The 20,906-nt window shown below is 46.0% G+C and overlaps 1 protein-coding gene across 2 annotated transcripts in view; it reads left to right on the forward strand.

Moving 5' to 3' along the window:
• The window catches only part of PABPC1 (poly(A) binding protein cytoplasmic 1), a 200,111-nt gene that overhangs the window by 25,309 nt on the left and 153,896 nt on the right, over nt 1-20,906 (forward strand). For both annotated transcript variants that reach the window (XM_033933124.1, XM_033933123.1), the window contains exon 3: nt 1,301-1,494. In XM_033933124.1, the coding sequence (XP_033789015.1) occupies nt 1,301-1,494 (194 nt within the window). The remainder of the gene's footprint in view (nt 1-1,300; nt 1,495-20,906) is intronic.

The following is a 20,906-nucleotide window of genomic DNA, read 5'->3' on the forward strand; positions in this document are numbered from 1 at the left end:
CCCAGATATGAGGTTTTGTGGGTATTAGCGTACTAGTGTGCGCTAATTTGCCGGCCACACTAGCCGCTACCACCTCCTCTTGAGCAGGCAGTAGTTTTTCGGCTAGCGCGGGGGTTAGCGCGCGCTAAAAAGTTGCGTGCGATAGAGCCGCTGGCGTGGCTTTGTAAAAGGAGCCCTTTGGGTTTTGGCCAGGTACTAGGGACCTGGATTGGCCACCGCAAGAATGGGCTACTGGGCTCGATGGACCTTTAGTCTGACCCTGTAAGGATATTCTTATGTTAATTTTGTGGTTACCATTATGCATTTATTTGTTTTTGTTTTTTTATTTGTAATTTTTACAACAGTTCAATATCCAGAACAGTAAAGAATGGAATTTTACAGTCAAACACCATTAGAAAAAAAATAATTAAATATTTTAACTATTTCCATCTAGCCCCTTTAAGAAAGGGCTAACTTCCTTTATATAATGATTTTAAAATTCATCGCCTAAACAAATGACCTTCTCTCACTATGATACTTCCCTTCACAAACCTGATGTAATTTCTCATGTAGCTCCAATGCCTCATGTAACACTTCTCATATAACCCCAATTTTTATGTAACATTTCTCCTCTTGCATTCTGTAATTCGCTGATAGTCCAGCCTTCTTTCAATGTGAACCGCCTAGAAGTCATTTCGACTATTGCGGTATAGAAAAATAAAGTTGTTATTATTATTATTAGGAGTGTCTTTTCAGAATGGCAAGTATGATTTTGTTGCTTTATCTTGGGTTGTAGTGTGTGTATTTTCACCTTTTGTTAATATAAACAATTTTATAACATAAGTTGCTCAAGTGGCCCTATAGACTGGACTGGGTGGCATCCATTTTTAATTAAATGTGGGTGTCTACAGTGTAGGAAATTAGGATGGCAATCTGCTATATGAAATTAACATGCAATATAGTAGCTATGAACTGCCTGTATAAAAGTTATTTTGTGTTGTGTACATTTTGTATACTGCAGCTAGGTTATTAACATCATATGCAAACACATGGTGTCAATGTTAAATCACTTTGAGCAGATTTTGGGTGAATCTATCCACTGTATACATTATGCTGTAAAAACATTGTTTTTAGTATTGGTATTAACCTTTGCAAAGTAATCTATAAGTGAAGTCCTTACCAAATTTCTTAATTCAGATTGTATTCAAAACAGAGATGATTGATATTATAGGATGGTGAGCTTTTTTGCTTTGACCATTCATTATTCAGATTACAATGAAAAAATTATGATGTGCCACTAAGCATAGATCTTTTTCCCCAGCTGAACGTGCTTTGGATACTATGAACTTTGATGTCATAAAGGGCAAACCAGTGCGTATCATGTGGTCACAGCGTGACCCATCTCTCCGTAAAAGTGGAGTTGGAAACATCTTCATCAAAAACTTGGACAAATCCATTGATAACAAAGCTTTATATGATACATTTTCAGCTTTTGGAAATATACTTTCTTGTAAGGTAAGTGAATTGATATAACAGATTTATTCAATTAATGATCCATTTAAATGTAAAATATAGAAAAGCATGGCATGACAAAATGCTGGTGATGCACTTGTGTGAATACAACAGATAAAATCTAAACAAAGAGAGAACAATTGGAACCTTGAGTACATTAAAACATATTTATTCCAGGACAAGCAGGTAGCATATTCTCACTGATGGGGGATGTCACCGACGGAGCCCCGGTACGGACCACTTTAAAAGTGCATCGCCACTTTAAGTCTTTAGAAAGTTTGCAATAGCCCGCACCGCGCATGCATGTGTGCCTTCCTTCCCGACATAGGCGTGCAGTCTCTCAGTTTCTTAGTTTCTGCGGAGCTAAGAAGACTTGTTTTCAACGGCCGTTGAAAATTTTTTCTTGCTGCCTTCCCGCTCGTGGATTTCTTTGACTGTTTCAGTCATTTCTTTATTTTTTTTAGCCTTGTGTAAAAAAACACAACATTTTTGTGTTTTCCCTCTCGCGGGTTTGGCCTGGCGGAGCTTGTTCAACCACCTTGGTCTCTGATTTTTATCTTGCTAGGGCCATTTTTCCTTCGATGTCCCGCCTGGAGATGGATTTTAAAAAGTGTGGACGTTGTGCTTGCCCCATTTCCGTGACTGACCAGTGTTTGGGGCCTGAGCACCATCCGGAGACCTGTTCCCGCTGTTCTTCTCTACAAAAAAGAACCTTGTCGCCTCATCCAACAGCGACTTCTATTTGGTGTCACGATGGAAGGAGATTTCGACACCACTACTGACGTCGCCATCCAAGTCGACACCAACAGAACCAACTCTGGTGTCGCAGTCTTCTGTGGGTAAGCTGGCTAAAAAGCCTTCCCCCACCCCATCTGGGCTCAGGTCAAAGTAACAGTGAGTCAAGTCCTGCCGACCTCGAAAAACCCCCAAAAGCGCTCTGCTCTATCGTTGAATGCCTCCTCATCGCCAGAGCGTAGAGCCGCACCAAAGGTATCGGCAAAAAAGACAGCGGTACCAGTGTTCAAGCAAAAAAATTGACATTTTGCTTAGGGAGGAACTGGGTGAGCATTTCCAAATGCTGGTGCCAACCCAACTTGTGCCCATGTCGACACCGACTCTGCCAGTGCCAGTCCGGTCTGAGCCCACGACACCGGTTGCACCTTCAGCTGATATTCCATTGGTGTGGAGGCTTTCCACACGGGAATCAGTACTTCCAACTCACCGGCACTGGTCGTCCTCGACACAGACATTACCAGAGATGACTCCAATGCAGTCCTGGAAGGCGTTGCAAAAGCTAAAGCATATTAAGCCTTCGACACCAAGTACAGTCTATTCAGAATTCAGACTTGTGGGGAAACTCTGAACATGATCCTCTTCTTTCTGAGGATGTGGGTTCTTCTGATTATGATTCACCTCAACATTCCTCTCAAGAGCCTCCTGTGTTGTCTGAAAAGTCATCTTTTTCCATGTTTATTTGTCAAATGTCAGAAACTTTATCCGTTCCACTAGAAGCTGACTCAACAGTCTAAACAGTTCTTGGAGGCTTTGGATTATGATCAACCGCCTAAGGAACTGCTCAAGCGTCCCCTTCATGACATTTTACGGGAAACTTTTTATAAAAATCTGGAAACGCCACTTTCCATTCCTGTGGCTCCTCGCAAGTTGGATTCTCTGTACAAAATGGTTCCTATTCCTGGTTTGACAAACACCAACTTCCACATGAGTCTCTCCTGGTGGAGTCTACCTTAAAGAAGTCTTCAGGGGCTAGTGTTTATGCATCTGTGCCCCCTGGCAGAGAGGGCAAAACCATGGATTGGTTTGGCAAATGCCTTTATCAAAATGCCATGTTGGCCAACCGCTCTGGCAACTACATTTTTCATTTTACCTCAAGCACTTGATTAAACAGATTTCACTTTTCCAGAAATACATTCCAGAGTGAAAACTTCCTGCTTTTCAACATCATATTTCTGATCTGTTTCAGCTTAGGAAATATATGGTACGTCCTACTTATGACACATTTGAACTTACCTCCCATGCTGCAGCCATGTCTGTAGCCATGAGATGTCTGGCCTGGCTTTATGTCTGAACTTGATGTGAACCATCAAGATAGGCTTGCAAATGCTCCGTGTCTTAGAGATGAGCTCTTTGGTCCCTCCATGGACACGACTACACAGAAGTTGTCTGCTCATGAGACCAGATGGGACACTCTGGTCAAGCCTAAAAAGAAGCCTTCACCTCCTCGTCCTTTCAGACTGGCTTCTTCTTACCTGTGACGGTTTGCTGCTAAGCCTGCAGCTCCTCCTCAAACTCAACCGAGGAGACAGAAACAGCAACCTCATCAAAAACAGAAACCACAGGGCAAAGCCACCTTCAGCATTTTACAGTCTTTGCCTCAGCCCATTGGAGGCCATCTCAAATTTTTCATTGCTTGCTGGGAGCTCGTAACATCAGACCTCTGGGTCTTAACCATCATTTGTCAGAGTTACACTCTCCATTTTCACACCCTGCCTCCAGATCATCCTCCAAGAGAGTCTTCTTTGGATCCTGCACAATCCTTTCTTCTTCTCCAGGAGGTTCAATCCCGTCTCCTGCTGAATGCCATTGAGGAAGTTCCTCTCGGCAGAATCAGGGATTCTACTCCCGTTACTTCTTAGTTCCAAAGAAGATGGGAGGACTGTGACTCATTCTAGATCTTGGAGCTCTCAACAAATTTCTAGTCAAGGAGAAATTTCGGATGCTGTCCCTCGCTCTGCTTTATTCTCTTCTCAATCAGACGACTGGCTATGCTCCCTGGATCTCAAGGAAGCCTACACACATATTCCAATTCATACGGCTTCCAGGAAATATCTCCGTTTTCAGATAAGTCAATTGCACTACCAGTACAAGGTTCTTCCATTAGGTCTGGCGTCTTCTCACAGAGTCTTCACGAAGTGCCTGATTGTCGTGGCCGCATCTCTCAGATCACATAGCCTACAAGTCTTTCCTTACCTGGATGACTGGTTGATCAAGGCTGTTTCATCTCAGGAAGTGGTCCAAGCAACATCTCAGACCATTTCTTTTCTTCAGGTTCTAGGATTCAAAGTCAACTTCCCCAAATCATATCTCATTCCGACTCAACGTCTTCGGTTCATTGGGAGCTATCCTAGAGACCACTCTCGAGAGTGTTTCTCCCTCTGGATCGCCTTCAGGCTCTCAACCACCTTTGTCAGCAACTGCTTCCTCTTCAATCCATCTCTGCAAGACACATGATGATTCTTCAGGGCCATATAGCTTCCACTGTGCATGTGATACCACTGGCACGACTACACCTTCACACTCCTCAGTGGACCCTTGTGTCTCGGTGGTCTCAAGCGACGGATCGTCTCTCACAACATATATCTGTAACATCATCTCTTCTGCAGTCGCTTCCATGGTGGATAACTTCCTCCAAGCTATCCAGAGGTCTCCTTTTTCACTTACCCCTTCATCACAAGATCATCACGACGGATGCACCCCCTTATGCTTGGGGGGCATATATGGATGATCTTCGGACCCAAGGTCTCTGGACCGAGAGAGAGCAGAAATTTCACATCAATTTCCTGGAGCTCAGAGCAATGTATTATGCCCTCAAGGCCTTCCATCATCTTCTCTGCCCTCATGTCCTCCTTCTTCGCACAAACAATCAAGTAGCAATGTACTGCATAAACAAGCAAGGAGGCACGGGCTCTCTTGTTATACCAGGAGGCCCAGAAAATCTGGACTTGCGCGACGACTCACAACCTTTTCTTAAAGGCTGTCTACATCCAAGGGGAGAAGAATTCCATAGCAGACAACCTCAGTAGAATTCTTCAACCTCACAAATAGACTGAACTCTGCAGCTCTCCAATCCATCTTTGCTCAATGGGGCACTCCACAAGTGGACTTGTTTGTGGCTCTCCACAATCACCAGTTGCCCCAGTTTTGCTTCAGACTTTACTCCCCTCTCCGTCTGGCAGCCGATGCCTTTCTCCTGGATTGGACGGGTCTGTTTCTCTATGTATTCCCTCCAATTCTTCTCATGTTGAGGAGTCTGATCAAACTCAAACTAGAGGCAGCCACCATGATTCTTATTGCTCCTCGGTGGACCAGGCAACATTGGTTCTCCCTTCTATTTCAGCTCAGCTCCAGGGAGCCCATACCTCTTCCAGTTTTTCCTACTCTGCTTACTCAGCATCAGGAATCAATTCTACATCCCAACCTGCAATCATTGCATCTGACAGCTTAGTTTCTCTTGGACTGAATTGATCTGATTTACATCTCTCTCAGCCTGTTCGACATATTCTTGATTCCTCCAGGAAACCAACCACCCAGCAATGTTATCAACAAAAGTGGACTAGGTTTTCTTCCTGGTGTCGTCTTCATCATCACGATCCAACTTCCTTATCAGTAGATTTGGTGTTGGATTATCTTCTTCATCTGTCTGACTCTGGCCTCAAATCTATGTTTGTCAGAGTCTATCTCAGCATTATTACAGCTTTTCACGTACCAGTTGAGGGAAAGCCTCTCACTGCTCATCCTCTGGTCTCCAGATTCATGAAAGGACTCTAATGTTAAACCATCTCTCGAGCCTACGCCTTTCATCTGGGACCTTAATATGGTTCTTTCCAGTTTGATGAAGCCATTTGAATCAATGGCCGCAGCTCATCTCAAGTTTTTCACCTGAAAAGTTGTCTTCCTTATTGCTCTCACCTCTGTCAGGAGGGGTCAGTGAGTTACAAGCGTTAGTGTCAGATCCACCATTCACAGTTTTTCACCATGACAAAGTGGTTCTTCGCATGCATCCAAAGTTTCTACCGAAAGTTGTCACAGAGTTTCATCTCAATCAGTCGATTATTCTGCCAGTGTTTTTTCTTAAGCCTCATTCTCATGCAGGAGAAACCGCTTTGCACACTCTGGATTGTAAATGTGCTTTGGCCTATTACATCGACAGGACAAAGCCTTGTCGTACTTCTCCCCAAATTTTCGTCTTATTTGATCCAAACAGGTTGGGCATCCTGTTTCCAAGAGAACGATTTCCAACTGGCTGGCTGCCTGCCTGTATCTCATTCTGTTATGCTCAGACTGGACTGGCACTGGAGAGTCGTGTCACAGCCCACAAAATTAGAGCTATGGCAGCTTCTGTTGCTTTCCTTAGATCTACTCCCATTGAGGAAATCTGTAAAACTGCCACCTGGTCCTCAGTTCATACATTCACATTCACTATTGTCTGGAGTCTTCCTTCAGATAGGATGGGCACTTCTGCCAATCTGTATTACAAAATTTATTCTCCTAAGGCCAACACTCCCACCATCCCATTCTTGTTAGCTTGGAGGTCACCCATCAGTGAGAATATGCTGCCTGCTTGTCCTGGGATAAAGCACAGTTACTTACCGTAACAGGTGTTATCCAGGTACAGCAGGCAGATATTCTTACAACTCACCCACCTCCCCAGGTTGGCTTCTTAGCTGGCTTATCTTAACTGAGAGACTGCACACCTACGTTGGATGGGAAGGCACTCGCACATATGTGGTGCAGGCTATTGCAAACTTTCTAAAGATTTAAAGTGGCGACCCACTTTTAAAGTGGTCCGCATCGGGGCTCCGTCAGTGACGTCACCCATCAATGAGAATATCTGCGTGCTGCCCTGGATAACATCTGTTATGGTAAGGAACTGTGCTTTCTTGTATAATCCCACTCTATTCCTGAACAAGTGGGTAGTCAATCCCATTTCGCAAGATCTGTTGTAGAAAGCTTCATTTACATATTTTGATCCTCCCCTCTGACTTCCAGTTGTCTTCCTACAAGCAAGACAGTAGGAGCTAGTCTTTTTTACTCATGTTTATTTTTTTCTATAACTTCAGTATTTTCGTGGATTCGTGTTTTCATGCTGCAGAGGTTCCCCACAGGGACAGCTCTGGCTGTGGGAGATCATAGGGCTAGATTCACTAAACCTTCCGATCCTGTACTGATCCCTGACCTGATTCACTAAACTGTTCTCTGATCTGATCCACCCATGCAAATTAGTAAAACCCTATGCAAAATAGCCAAGGGAGGAGCCCAAGGTGCCTGAGCTAGTCAGGGCCTTAGACCCCTCCCTGTACATCAAATGATGTACCGGGGCTGGGCCTAAGGCCCAGTCATGTCCAGAAGGCCTACGGAGCAGGAGGGACTGAACACCCTTCCTGCTCCCAACTTTTGAAAGAGGGAGAGGGGGTCAGGGAGTGGGGGTCTAGGTCAGTGGCAGGAGGGAGTGGGCATACCTCCTGCCTTTTTCTTCGATGGGGGGTGCGTTTCTTTGGGGGGGACTTTTTTATTTTTTAATTGACCAGATATTTTGCGTGTGTAATACACGCACAATATCTGGCCCATTGAAAAAAGAAGAAAAAGGAAAAAAGCTGCTGACAGCAGTGACAGGAAGCTGCTTTTCCTGCCACTACTGATAGGGCTGCCCCGACTCAATTGCTTACTGAGTGATTGAGTTGAGGAGTTTGCATGCAAATGATTTGCATGCAAAAAAAATAGTGAATCAATCGTTGTTTCAAATTTGGCCAGTAAATGGCCAACAGCGATTGAATCACTACCTTTAGTGAATCTGGGCCAATGTCTGTTTCCAAGGGGTTGGCTGCTTTGCAGTGCACCCACCTGGACGGCTTGCATTCCTTTGAGAGCGTGGCTCACCTCAGGTTTGTCTGCTTGTGGGTTTCTGCACAGGATGCATGGCTCCATGGCAATGTGTCCAGGATCAGGGCCGACCTCTGTTCCTCCACACTTTCGCATGTGCGGCATTTCCGGGTGAGGTGGAGGTCTCCGGGTGAGGCATTGGGCCGAGAGGCAGTCAGAAGACTGGCAGTTAAGATTCCAAGGCTTCTTGAGGCAGATAATTTCCCTGTCAACTTTCATCTTGCAGCTCTCAGTACACAGCATTGCACAGTGAATAAAAGGCTGATAGCTTATGAGATTGATTTTGGGATTGGGGGCTGTCTCCAGAATTGGGTTTTAAGAGCTTGGGAGTTAGCCCTAGGTCCCCCCCCCCACTCCCCCCCAGAAATCCTAAAATCCCGGCAGTGTCTCAGGTCACAGCTCTTATCAAAGCACCATACAATGGTTCTGTGGAGCTAGATGACCGCAGACTTTGGGAGCCCACTCTACTACCACCCCAAAGAAGCAGTTATGACACCAGGCTTTTGGCCGGCCCTCTGATGATCAAAGAGAGGTTCTTGGCATTCCTGAAGGAGTGGGCAGACATCACCACAGATCGCATGACATTCTGCAACAAGGGTACAAGCTTGAGTCCTGCAAGCCTCTTCCAGAATTGTTTGGTTTTTTTTTTTGGCCTCCAGCAGAGAGACCAGACAAATTAACTGAAGTCATAGCCACTGTCCAGAGATTGTTGGATATAGGTGCCATAGAGTCCATTCCTTAGTCTGACTTGGGCTCTGGCAGATATTCAATATGTTTCTTTGTGTCAGAGAGAGGCTCTGAAGATTGGAGACCAGTTCTGGATCTCAATTCGGTCAATGTGACCCTCAAGATTTCTTGATTCAGTCTGGTGACCATGTGGTTGGTGATTGCCTCAGTAGTGCCAGGGGAATTTCTGGTCTCTCTGATTCTGTCGGAGGTTTACTTTCATATTCCCATTTTTTTTTCCGCAGCACAGAAGACACTGGACGTTTCACGTCTTGCGACAGAACTTCTAGTTTGTTGCCTTGCACTTCTAGCTGGCAAGAGCACCTTGGACCTTTCCCAAGGTGGTGATTGTGGCATACCTAAGGAAAATCAAGATCCAAATCTATCCGTATTTGGATGATTGACTCATCAGGGCTCAGTTGGAGTCCAAGGATGCCCGGCCGTGCAACTGGGCATCCAGCTGCTGCTAGGCTGCGTGGCAACTTTCAGAAGAGTCGGCTCATTCCGACATGAGACCTGGAATACCTGGGAGTCTGTTTCTGTTTGGGAATCAACAAGGTGTTCTTGAGTCGCGCTAGAAGAAGTTTAACCAGTGGATAAGTGTTTTACTGGACACTTGAGCCTCGACAGCCTGGCAATACCTCGATGGTTGCAACTTTAGATACAGTTCCATGGGCACAGGCTCACTTGCGCATGCTGCAGGATATGCTTATCTCCTAATGTGTGACTCCCTTGGACGACGAAGGCTCAGTGCAGTCTAGCCTAGCAGTTGAATTCTCTTTGATCCAGCAGAGTTCCCCTCCAGATTTCTACACCTGGGTGGTTTTGATGACAGACATCATTAAGCCACCTGGAGCTTCGAGAGATCTGGCTGGATCTCCTATGCTTTGAGTGTGCGCTTCAGAACAAGGCAGATCGAGTCTTCTCAGACAAGGCCATAGTATTCACCAATGTCAATTGTCATAGAGGCTCAAATGCTCTTACACTGAGCAGAAAAACTTTTTTTGGTGTTTTCTGCGGTGCACATAGCAGGAGTATGCAACATGCAGTAGATTCTTTCAGCCATCGAACTCTGTATCTAGAGGATTGGTTTCTGTCCAGAGAGCCTTCCAATGTAGAGTTGAGAGTTATAGACGCCCAACGTTCGGCCTGATGATGTCAACATCCAACAAAGGCAGCTTATTTCTTCCACAGTCGTCTCAAACCAGGAAGGGAAGGATTGGACACCATGGTGTATCTGTGGCCATGTGAGGGCTCTCTCTCTCTGAGTTTCCTCTACAGCCCATAATAGATCGCCTTCTGAGAAGAATCAAGACAAAATGGGATCAGGTGATTCTCATGGCTCCTGATTGGCCAAGACACCCGTGGCATGCCAACTTCATTTGTCTGCAGCTGGATCTTCCCTGTCATTCACACCTTTCATGCAGGGGATCATAGCCCTACAGGATCTAGACAGCTTTGGTCTTCGGGCATGGCTCTTGAGCTTGCAGATTTTGTGTGCAGAAACTACTTGGCAGGAGTGATGGCTGCCATCTTGCGCAGCAAGAAGATGTCGATTGTTGCAGTGTATTCTAAGGCTTGGCAGAAGGAAGACCCGAGCTTGGCGTTAATCCCACTTATACTCTTCTTTCTTCAAGTAGGCCTGGAAAATGGCTTTTTCAGTTGGCTCCCTGAGAGTTCAGATAGCCAGGCTTTACTGCTTCTGTTCTAAGCCCCTGGGGGATGCTCTGGCTGCACATATGATGTGGTCAGGTTTTTCCAGGGCATGTGGTAGCACCGCCCTCCATTGCGTCAGCCGTTTCCAACTTGGAATCTCAATCTAGTTCTTGAGTTGCTTGTAAGTTTGTCCTATGAACTGTTGGACTGGGCTTCTTTGATGAAACTCAGTGTTAAGATGGTTTTCGTTTTCTTGGACTTCACATCAGACCGCAGAGTTTCCAAACTTCAGGCTTTGTCCTGCAGAGATCTCTTTCTTTGAATTACGGAATGAAGTGTGCTCCTACGCCCTGTCCCCTCCTTTCTTCTAAAGGTGGTCTCTGGTTTCCACATCAATCAGGAAGTGCGGTTGCCAGCTTTTACACCCTTGGGTTCAAGCAAACATGACAAGGTGTTGGAATCACTTTATGTGGTCACGAACAGTTTTCATTGTCCAGTGATCTGTTTGTGCTGGTAGGTGCAGCCCATAAGGTCAGACCAACTTTGAAAGCCACCATTTCCAGATCACATGGATATTTAATCCGCATATATTGGAGCCGGACAGTGGTCTCCTTTTTCGGTATAGGCTCACTCCACACGAAGCTTTGCTTCCTCATGGGCAAAATCTTCGGCAGATTCCCCAGAAGAGATTTGTAACATAGTAAATGTTGGCACACAAAGATCTGAATGGTCCATCCAGTCTGCCCTGTAATCCCAAGCATTACAATTTCTTGATTAAAAATGTCTTGCAATTTATTTATTTATTACTTTTCATCAAGTTCACAAGCATCCACTTGTTCAGGAAATACAGTGAATAAGGTAGCATAAAAGGATGACTATTATAATCATAATCACAATATCTTAAAAAGAAGAAAATAATTATCTCTTCCTCAGACCACAAAATTGTACTAAGAGGAAGCAAAGAAAGATAAGAAGATCCTCAAAAACCCCCCATTAACTTCTAAGTAATAAGCTTAACTGGATACAACACCATCAAAACCTTTTAAACTAGCTCTGTACATTCTGAACTAGCTTCATGGTATCTAGAAAGTCTCTGAGCTGGTTGGGAGTGAAAAAAACATATTTTATCCCAACAAATTTGACTATACATTTACAGAGTCTTTATCTGCCATCATTTACTATGTTAATAAAAAAAAAGTTACCCCTAATGTTTTAACTTCTTACTTCATACTTGGGAATAATTTTCTACGATCCTGAGTTGACTTCACCTCTGGGAAAACCCAGATTTTTTGACCCAAAAATAAATTTTGCAAAGATCAGAAGAATTTACGCATTACTGTGGTTAGATCCTGCTCAAATACAAATGAGGCAAGAAGGGTAGAACAAGATTCAATTTGTATAGTAGATTTTTCCAAAAATTCGGACAGATTACTAGTATTTAGAGGTTGTAAATGATCATTTCTAGGCAAATTCTCAGACTTCTTTTTTTCAGGGAGGTAATAAACTCTGTTTATAGGAGGCATTGTTTCTGGTGAAAATTTCTTTTTTTTAAATAGTTTTTATTGATAAAGCAGCCAAACCATAACAAGAAATCAGAATCTGAGGTGCAAAAGTATTCATAAACAATATAGTCAAGCTGGGAATGGCTAACAAAAACAGGTATGAGAAAGCACTGGAGAATATCATCAAATGCAAGGCTCAACAGAAACAAAAATGTACAACAGGAAAGCCTGTAAGGAGCCAGGCATGGTTCCCGTGATATTGATACGAACTAGAGTGCAAAAAGGACGCCCTCCCGAAGAACTAGTCAGGGCTGCAATAACCTTTTAAGTATAAAAGAGACAAACCCGCATCCCCCCCTCACACCCTCAATCAATCCCTCATACAACAATGACCAATACACACCACACTAGCCACACCACATTTACCCCGAACAGTCCCCCAGGCATTCACCAACCATACGCACCCCAATCATACCGGCTTGAGAATAAACAGACAGCACTGAGCCCCTGATATCCAGGAAAACAGAATCATAGCGGCGCAGTGGGGACAGCCGCCGCAGCCGCTGTCCTGAATGCTCTCCACAGAGAAACATAAAGGCATCTGTTGTTGAATAATGCGGAAGAATAGGTGTGGATTTCAAAGGAAGCAACTTCCTGCATCTTCCGCAACCACTGTGGGAAGGAGGCATGTGTCTGTTCCACCCAATGCTGTAACAAGAGCTTTTTTACTAACAGGAATGCAGTATACAGGAACTTTCTGAGCAGAAGGGCAAATCACCCATGGAGTAACGCTCTCTGATCCTCTAGAAGCAACAAGCCATAGTACCGGGGCACCCGCTGTCCCACCACATCCAGGAATGGAGAACCTGAAGCCAGACGGCCTCATGAGGGCACTCCAAAAACATGTGGACCAGAGTGCCCGGGACCTTCTGGCAATGGGAACAAGTGGCATCATCCCAGAGGCCCATACAGATATCAGCCGGTAATATCCCAGCTGATTTAGGAAAATTAAGTAGCCTAAGGTCTATTGAAATTTCAATTTATTCAATCTTCCTTTGAATGAAAAGTTTGTCTTTAACAAGGTTCCCTGTTAAATTTTGAAGAGAGGAAATTTGTTGGCAGTTTGAGTTTTGAAGGACTCAAAAATGTCTTTTTTCTTTGTTATTTCAGGGCCATAGACCTTAGAAGTCTAGTCCTTAATTTTCAACTACTGGAGTTGCTGTTGAAGCTCACTCCAGCCTATCCAAGCCATCTCCTTTGCTGGATTCAGACTGTGAAAGTTTGCTTATTTATATTCTTAGCGATCCTCTGTGTTCATCCCATACTTTTTGAATTCCATCACTGTTTTCCTCTCCACTACCTCCCTCGGGTGGGCATTCCAGGCATCCACCACACTCTCCGTGAAAATAATTTTCTACATTACTCTTTAGTCTATCACCCCTTAACATCAATGTATGTCCTCTAGTTTTACCAATTTCCTTTCTTTGAAAAAGATTTGGTCCTATATTAATACTTTTCAAATATTTAAATGTGTATCACATCACCCCCGTCCCTTCTTTCCTCTAGAGTATACATGTTGAGGTCTTCAAGTTTTATTTTATTTTTCTTTCCAGCTTATAATTTATCTTTAATCTTATCTATTGTTTTGCCTTTTGTCTTTGTTTTGTTCTATTTCTATCATTTAAATTTCTCCAGAATTATACTGTTCAACAGCTCCCCCTTCTGCTTCTATTCCTTTCTCTCCTCTCTTCTACCTTCCAAAATATTTAGATCAATGCTGTCTTGTTAAAATGTTTATTTTATTTTTATTTTTCCTCTAACTCTACTTTTCACTTCTCTATTACCCTCCAGGTACTTTAGTTAGATTGTGAGCCTTCGGGACAGTAAGGGAATTTTTCAAGTACCTTTCTTATTTCTAATCTTAATGTATATTTTCTGTAAACCGCTTAGAACCTAACGGATGTAGCGGTATATAAGAAATAAATTACATTACATTACATTACATTCTAGTCTCTTATACTACTTTTGGCGCAAACCTACCATTTTCGTTGCTGCCATTTGGCCCTATTTGCATGTTATGTCCCACTTGTCCAGGAATAGAGTGGGATTGTAGAAGAAGGAAAGATTAGGTTCTTACCTTTTCTAATCTTCTTTCCAGTGCAATAGGTATGTCATTCTAGACAAGTGGGTTATCTCCCCATGACCGCAAGCCATCTGCAGAAGGAATCCACTCCGGATTTTTTATGTCTCTTTCCTACTTAACTGTGAGCTCTACTGCCACCTGCAGTTTTTCCCTTCCACAAGTGAGCTGGAAGGAGTGTTTGTCTTCTGCATGCTCTTTATTTGGTGTTTTCAACCTTTATTCGGTGTCTTCAGTGCTCGGAGCTTTCACCTTGGTTTCAGCTCTGCCTGCATAGAGAAGAAGCAGACTCTGGTCTGCAGCTGACAGGCTGATCCCTGGTGGTACCTGTTAGTCAGTCTGCACAAGTATTTTTTGGAGCTCGGGGCCATCCCCGCATTTATTTCTCACCTACTGCTTTGCAGATGTTCGAGCATAGGCTGTTAGTCACCCTTAGGAGACTCAGTAGTGTCTCGCAGGGTGCCAGCTCCCCTTTTGTAAACGTGCCTGTTGGTCCGCAGGGGTGGAGGTGCAGCCAAGCTCCGTGTCTGGCTGGCATCCCAAAGATCAGCGTTGAAGAGGCATTCCCAGCTTGAGGCAGTGATTATTATTCTTTCCAGTTACTGTAAAGGACTGAGGCAGGCTGTAGCACATCTTCCTAATAAGGAATACGAGTATACAATGTCAGGTGCAACTCTGGGGAAGAGTGAACAAGAAAAGGACCTAGGTGTACTGATAGATAGGAGCCTGAAGCCGTCGGCACAATGCACGGCAGCGGCAAAGAAGGCAAATAGAATGTTGGGCATGATAAAGAAAGGAATCTCAAGTAGATCGGAGAAAGTTATAATGCCGTTTTATAGGGCAATGGTCAGACCACACTTGGAATACTGCGTCCAACATTGGTCTCCCTACCTAAAGAAGGATATAAAACTGCTGGAGAGGGTGCAGAGACGAGCAACAAAACTGGTGAAGGGTATGGAGAAACTGGAATACGAGGACAGACTTATAACACTAGGATTGTTCTCCCTTGAGAAAAGGTGACTGCGTGGGGATATGATCGAGACCTTCAAAATACTGAAAGGAATCGACAAAATAGAGCAGAGAAGATTATTTACATTGTCCAATTTGACACGGACTAGAGGACATGTAATGAAGCTAAGGGGGGACAGGTTCAGGACTAATGTCAGGAAGTTCTGTTTCACTCAGAGAGTGGTTGACACCTGGAATGCCCTCCCAGAGGAGATTATTGCGGAATCGACCGTCCTAGGCTTCAAGAGCAAACTAGATGCATATCTCCTTAAGAGAGGCATATAAGGATATGGTGGACTATAAATTAAGCCAGGTGTACACCTGGCAGGGCCTCCGGTGTGCGGATCGCCGGACTTGATGGACCGAAGGTCTGATCCGGAGATGGCAGTTCTTATGTTCAGCACAGGTCACATTGAGTAAGTCTGAATTTCAGGTTTTTGGGTGTTTCTGTATGATCCCCTGTGTCACCCTACCTAAAAAAATCCTAATTTCGCTGCTTTTGTACTTTGTAGAAATGTTTGTATTAACATTTTTAGGCGTAAAATTCTTAGTGGTGGCCATCTAGCAATCTTTTTTTCAAAAGTTCCCTGCATGTTCAAAACTGCAATTTTTGCCTCAAAACTGGTTGGGGAAGAGTCCTTGGGCTCTTCTACCACCAAATTCATTTAAGGATTGTGCAAATTATGGCATCTCACCTCAGACAGATAACTAAAAGGGCTGCCAGCCCGTTGGGGCAGCCTTCTCTATTTTCATGCCTGGAAATCCCTGCAGCCCAAAAAGCGCAAACTAAAGTCATCAAAAGGTGACTTCAAGCGCCAATCCTGGGGACTTCTCAGACTTTCTGAAATTTTTGTGGAATGCCTTTCATGAGAGCCGTGCTTCTTCTGCACAGTCTTGCTGCACCTCTGACTTGTTTCCTTGTGGTGTTGCCTCTCAGGACACTTTTCAGTTTGCTGCTGTTCAGGACTTGGGAGACCTCGCCCCAGGAGACACTAATGATGAAGACCATTTTGCAGATCCCTTATTTTCGGGGATGGTCTTTCTGTGGCTGGGGACCAAGAAATGTAGGCTGGCTCTGTGGATCCTGCTTTGGCTTTAGATCTAGGGGGCATCCCCATGGTTCTGCACTTATTTCAGTCCGCAGTTGTGTCAGATATTATTTCAGAGTCTCTGCATGAGTTGAATTTAGTCAGTCAGCCAGCTCCTCCTACTTTCTCCTCTCTTATGTGTGGTGAGAGAACTCAGTCCTCTGCCTTTCCCTGGCATCCTGATATTAACATCCTGATTTCAAAACAATGGGACTCTCTGGAAGGGACTCTTAAAGTAGCAAGAGTCATGTCCTAGTTGTATACTATAGCACAGGAATGTCAGCAACTCTTTAGTCAGCCTAGAGTGGATTCTTTAGTAGCTCAGGTTACTAAGTGCACTTTCCAATCAAAGGTAGTATGGTGCTTAAGAACATACAGGACCATGGAGTGGATGTTGTGCTCAGGAGACTTTTTGAGGCAGTGAATTTGGGAGTCAAAGTTGCCTTGGTGGCGTCTTTTGTCACGTGCGCATGTCTTTCTAGACTGTGCACTTTGGAGAATGAAGCTGTCGAGCCTCCTTCTCAGCTTCTTTTGTCAGGGATGGACTATATGGCTGACACCCTGTACAACATTCTTCGTTTCTCCATGGACAAGCAGTATAAGTCAGCCCCACTTTTGGTGACGTCATCTACGTCCCCAATTCGGATTTGCTCTCCTAGAGCTCAGGTGAGGCTTTGGGAGCCTCATCTGAGCATGTGCGGGTAGCCCTATATATACCTGTGCTGTCCCTCATTTAATCCAGTTTAGTTCATCCGCCCTCCAACGGCCGGATCACAGCTCTCCAAAAAAAAAAAAAAAAAAAAAAAAAAAAAAAAACCACGAAAAACAGAACAAAGAAACCAGAAGAAACGGAATGGAATCAGGAAAAAATGCAAAACCGGGATTCAAGAAGTGCCCGACCTGCAAGAGGAAAATGAGCTCCACAGACCCCCACGAGGTGTGTGTCCGATGCCTAGGAGAGGCTCACCTCATGGCCGCCTGCCCTCAGTGCCTCAAGATGTCCCTGAGAGCCCGCAAAAATCGCCTGCACACGCTTCAGAACCCGGGGGAAGACAAGCAGAAAGGGAAAAAAATCCCCACCAGCAGCAGGGAAGACACCATCGGCACACCCGACGCTGAAAAAGCCCCCCGGGGAGCCCAATCGGCAGCTACAGAAAACCCTGCTTACCTGCTAACTAAAGAAACACAGGGACAGCAGAGCAGGCTGCTTTTGAAACTCTCTGGCCTCATGAGACATTCCCCGTCGGCTGCTCCAGGGCCCGGGTCGAATGCAGAGGCACAAACAATGGCAAAAACGGCCGAGGGTCTCCTATCCCCTCCGCCTGCTTGCCCCAGTGCGCCGACAGTGCCATGCTTCGATACAGCACGGCGCCATGTTGCCTCCAGCCCAGAATCACTCTCTGCTCCGATTCCAGATCCCGATGACGTCAGCACGTCGGGATCCGCCCCCTTAAAGGCACAGCTACTCCTAAAAGCTGCACAGCCTAAAGACAGTGCTTTTTCAAGCATGAACACTGACTCTGCCCAGCAAACCAGCTGCAAACAGGGAAAAAGAAGGAAGCGACACAGGACAACTTCATCTTCTTCCTCCACCTCCCCCTCCTCTGCCTCTTCAGTCCCGCCGAGGCGGCACAGACACCACCACGGAGCCAGGAGCAGGGGCAGGTCCCGCCAATACAGCGCCAGTGCCCCCGACCAACCAGCCGCCACCATGGACCACCAACAACTACTTAATCTACTCAGCAGATTCATCTCACAAAATGCAGACCAGGTGCGGCAACCATCACCGGCAGGGAGGCATGGAGCACAGACAGCGGCATCTCACTCACCGACCACAGGCGGCTACGCCTCGGACCAGAGTGAGCGCTACCAGCCAAGCTACGCCTCAACAAAAAGCAGCCCACATGCATCAGCATTGGGGGAGACTCCAGACACTGAGCCTGCAAATGGGACAGCACAATCAGACACTCCCGCAGAAGACCTCACCTACCCCAAGTTCCTCCAGAAGGTGGCCACGCGCCTAGCACTTGCTCCAACACCGGAGCGAGAGGCGACAAACGAAGTGCCGGGACTGCTAAAATACCTGCAAGTGCAAAAGACCACAGCGATACTACCAGCCCACAAGTTGCTACTAGATCGCCGGGACGAGATCTGGAAGACCCCAATGTCAGGCACCGCTGTGTCCAAGAAACTGGACCAAAAATATCAGATCAGTGAGGCACCAGGCTTTGACAAACCACAGCTCCCTCATTATTCGATCATAGTAGAATCTGCACTCAAAAAAGCGAAAAGCAACCGCCCTCATGCCAACGATCCCCCGGGCAAGGAACACAGGACCCTGGATTCCACTGCTAAAAAGGTCTACCATGGCTCCATGCTCAATGCAAAAATTGATACCCACTTATTCCACCTGACCCTGTATAACGATGCCCTCCGGAGGAGAGTAGAGGAAACCCTGGACACTCTACACCCAGAGGAAAAAGCCTGCATAGCTCCCATACTGCAGGACATGGAAGAATGCGGTAAACATATGATAAGAGCGACCTTCGACGCATTCGAAACCTCGACCCGCACAGCTGGGGTAGCCATAGCAGCCAGACGCCTGGCATGGCTACGAGCCTCGGGACTCCGAGAGGACACCCATGAGCGTATTGCAGACGCGCCATGCTCAGGGGAGAACTTATTCGGAGACAAAGTGATGGAAGCAGTGGACAAAATGAAGGAACATTGCACTACTCTCCAAACCCTCTCCTCAGATGGCCTGGTAAAAGCCGCAACTATAAGACGGCACATCAACCAGTATCGCCGACAGAACACCAATGGAAGGCGGTATGACAGCCAGACCAGATGGCCACCACACAGACAGAAAGCACATCAACCCAGCGCCCCTTACCAGCAAAGGCAGCGCCAGAGGGAACGAAAACAACACAAGCCAGCCACTTCCACCGGCACGAAAGCGGGGCCCAGTTTTTGACTCATCAACATCGCCCCCCACCCCAGTAGGGGGCCGCCTCTCCCTTTTCCACAAGGCCTGGGAGAGAATAACCACAGACAAATGGGTGCTACGAATCATAAAAAAGGGATACCGCATCAGATTCCGCACCCACCCACCACCCAACCCACCAAAAAGAAACTACAGGGAACCGCAGCCAGAACTCATCTCCAGAGAAATAAAAGCTCTCCTCCAAGCGAGAGCAATAGAGCCAGTACCCAGGTCACAGCACAACCAGGGATTCTATTCCCGTTATTTTCTCATCCCCAAGAAGACGGGAGGGTTCAGACCCATCCTAGACCTACGAGGCCTGAACGAGCACGTAGTCAGAGAAAAATTTCGAATGCACTCCCTAGGGACAATCCTACCACTAATTCAAAAAGACGACTGGCTGGCCTCTCTGGACCTTCAAGATGCATATTCCCACATCCCCATGCATCACTCCCAAAGAAAATTTCTACGATTCAGAACCCTAAACCAACACTTCCAATACCGGGTCCTGCCCTTCGGACTCTCATCTGCACCGAGAGTCTTTACAAAATGTGTCGCCGTAGCAGCGGCCCACCTCCGCAAGAGCGCCATATGCGTGTTCCCCTACCTGGACGACTGGCTACTGGCGGGTCCATCAGCCCAGGCAACAGCAACAGCGGTAAAGACAACGATGTCACTCCTGCAATCCCTGGGCTTCCTCGTAAACATCAAAAAATCCATAATACAACCAACACAATCAATAGAGTTTATAGGGGCAAGAATTTGCACACCCCAGAACGCAGCCTTCCTACCCCACTCAAGGGGAACAGCAATACGAAAACTAACTCAGAATATGTCGGAGACACGTACAGTCACAGCCAGAACGATACTACGTCTCCTGGGCCATCAAGCTGCCACCATACACGTCGTCCCTCTTGCCAAGCTCCACATGCGACCCCTGCAATGGTTCCTCAGAAAAAATTGGAACCAACACACACAACCTCTGTCACACAGAGTCATAATGGACCAGAAAATCTGCAACGGCCTCGAGTGGTGGACACAGCAGCAGAATTTGTTCAAGGGCAGACTCTTCCAGCAGCCACAACACCAATTGACACTCACCACAGATGCCTCAAAGCAGGGGTGGGGAGCCCATCTCCTCCACCTGAGAACCAAGGGCCCCTGGTCCCCATCCGAGAAAAAACAACACATCAACCTGCTAGAACTCAGGGCAATTGGGAATGCCCTACAAGCCTTTGCCCCCTGGATCTCCAACAAGACCTTACTGATTCAGACAGACAACCAGGTGGCAATGTTCTATATCAACAAGCAGGGAGGCACAGGCTCACTCACCCTCTGCAGAGAGGCCCACAAAATCTGGACATTCGCTTTAGCAATCAACACCCTCATCCAGGCCACCTACCTCCCGGGCCAGAACAACGCCCTGGCGGACAGCCTCAGCAGAAAGCTGGACCCCCACGAATGGTCCCTCCACCCGGAAGTAATCCAGGAACTCTTCCACAAGTGGGGCCTCCCAACAAGAGACCTCTTTGCAACGGAGGACAACAAAAAGTGCCCACAATTCTGCTCCAAAAGACCAGCACAATACAGCCAAACCAGGGACGCTTTTGCCATACATTGGGGAAAACACCTAC

Source organism: Geotrypetes seraphini, chromosome 2 (assembly GCF_902459505.1).
Source record: "Geotrypetes seraphini chromosome 2, aGeoSer1.1, whole genome shotgun sequence".
NCBI lineage: Eukaryota > Metazoa > Chordata > Amphibia > Gymnophiona > Dermophiidae > Geotrypetes > Geotrypetes seraphini.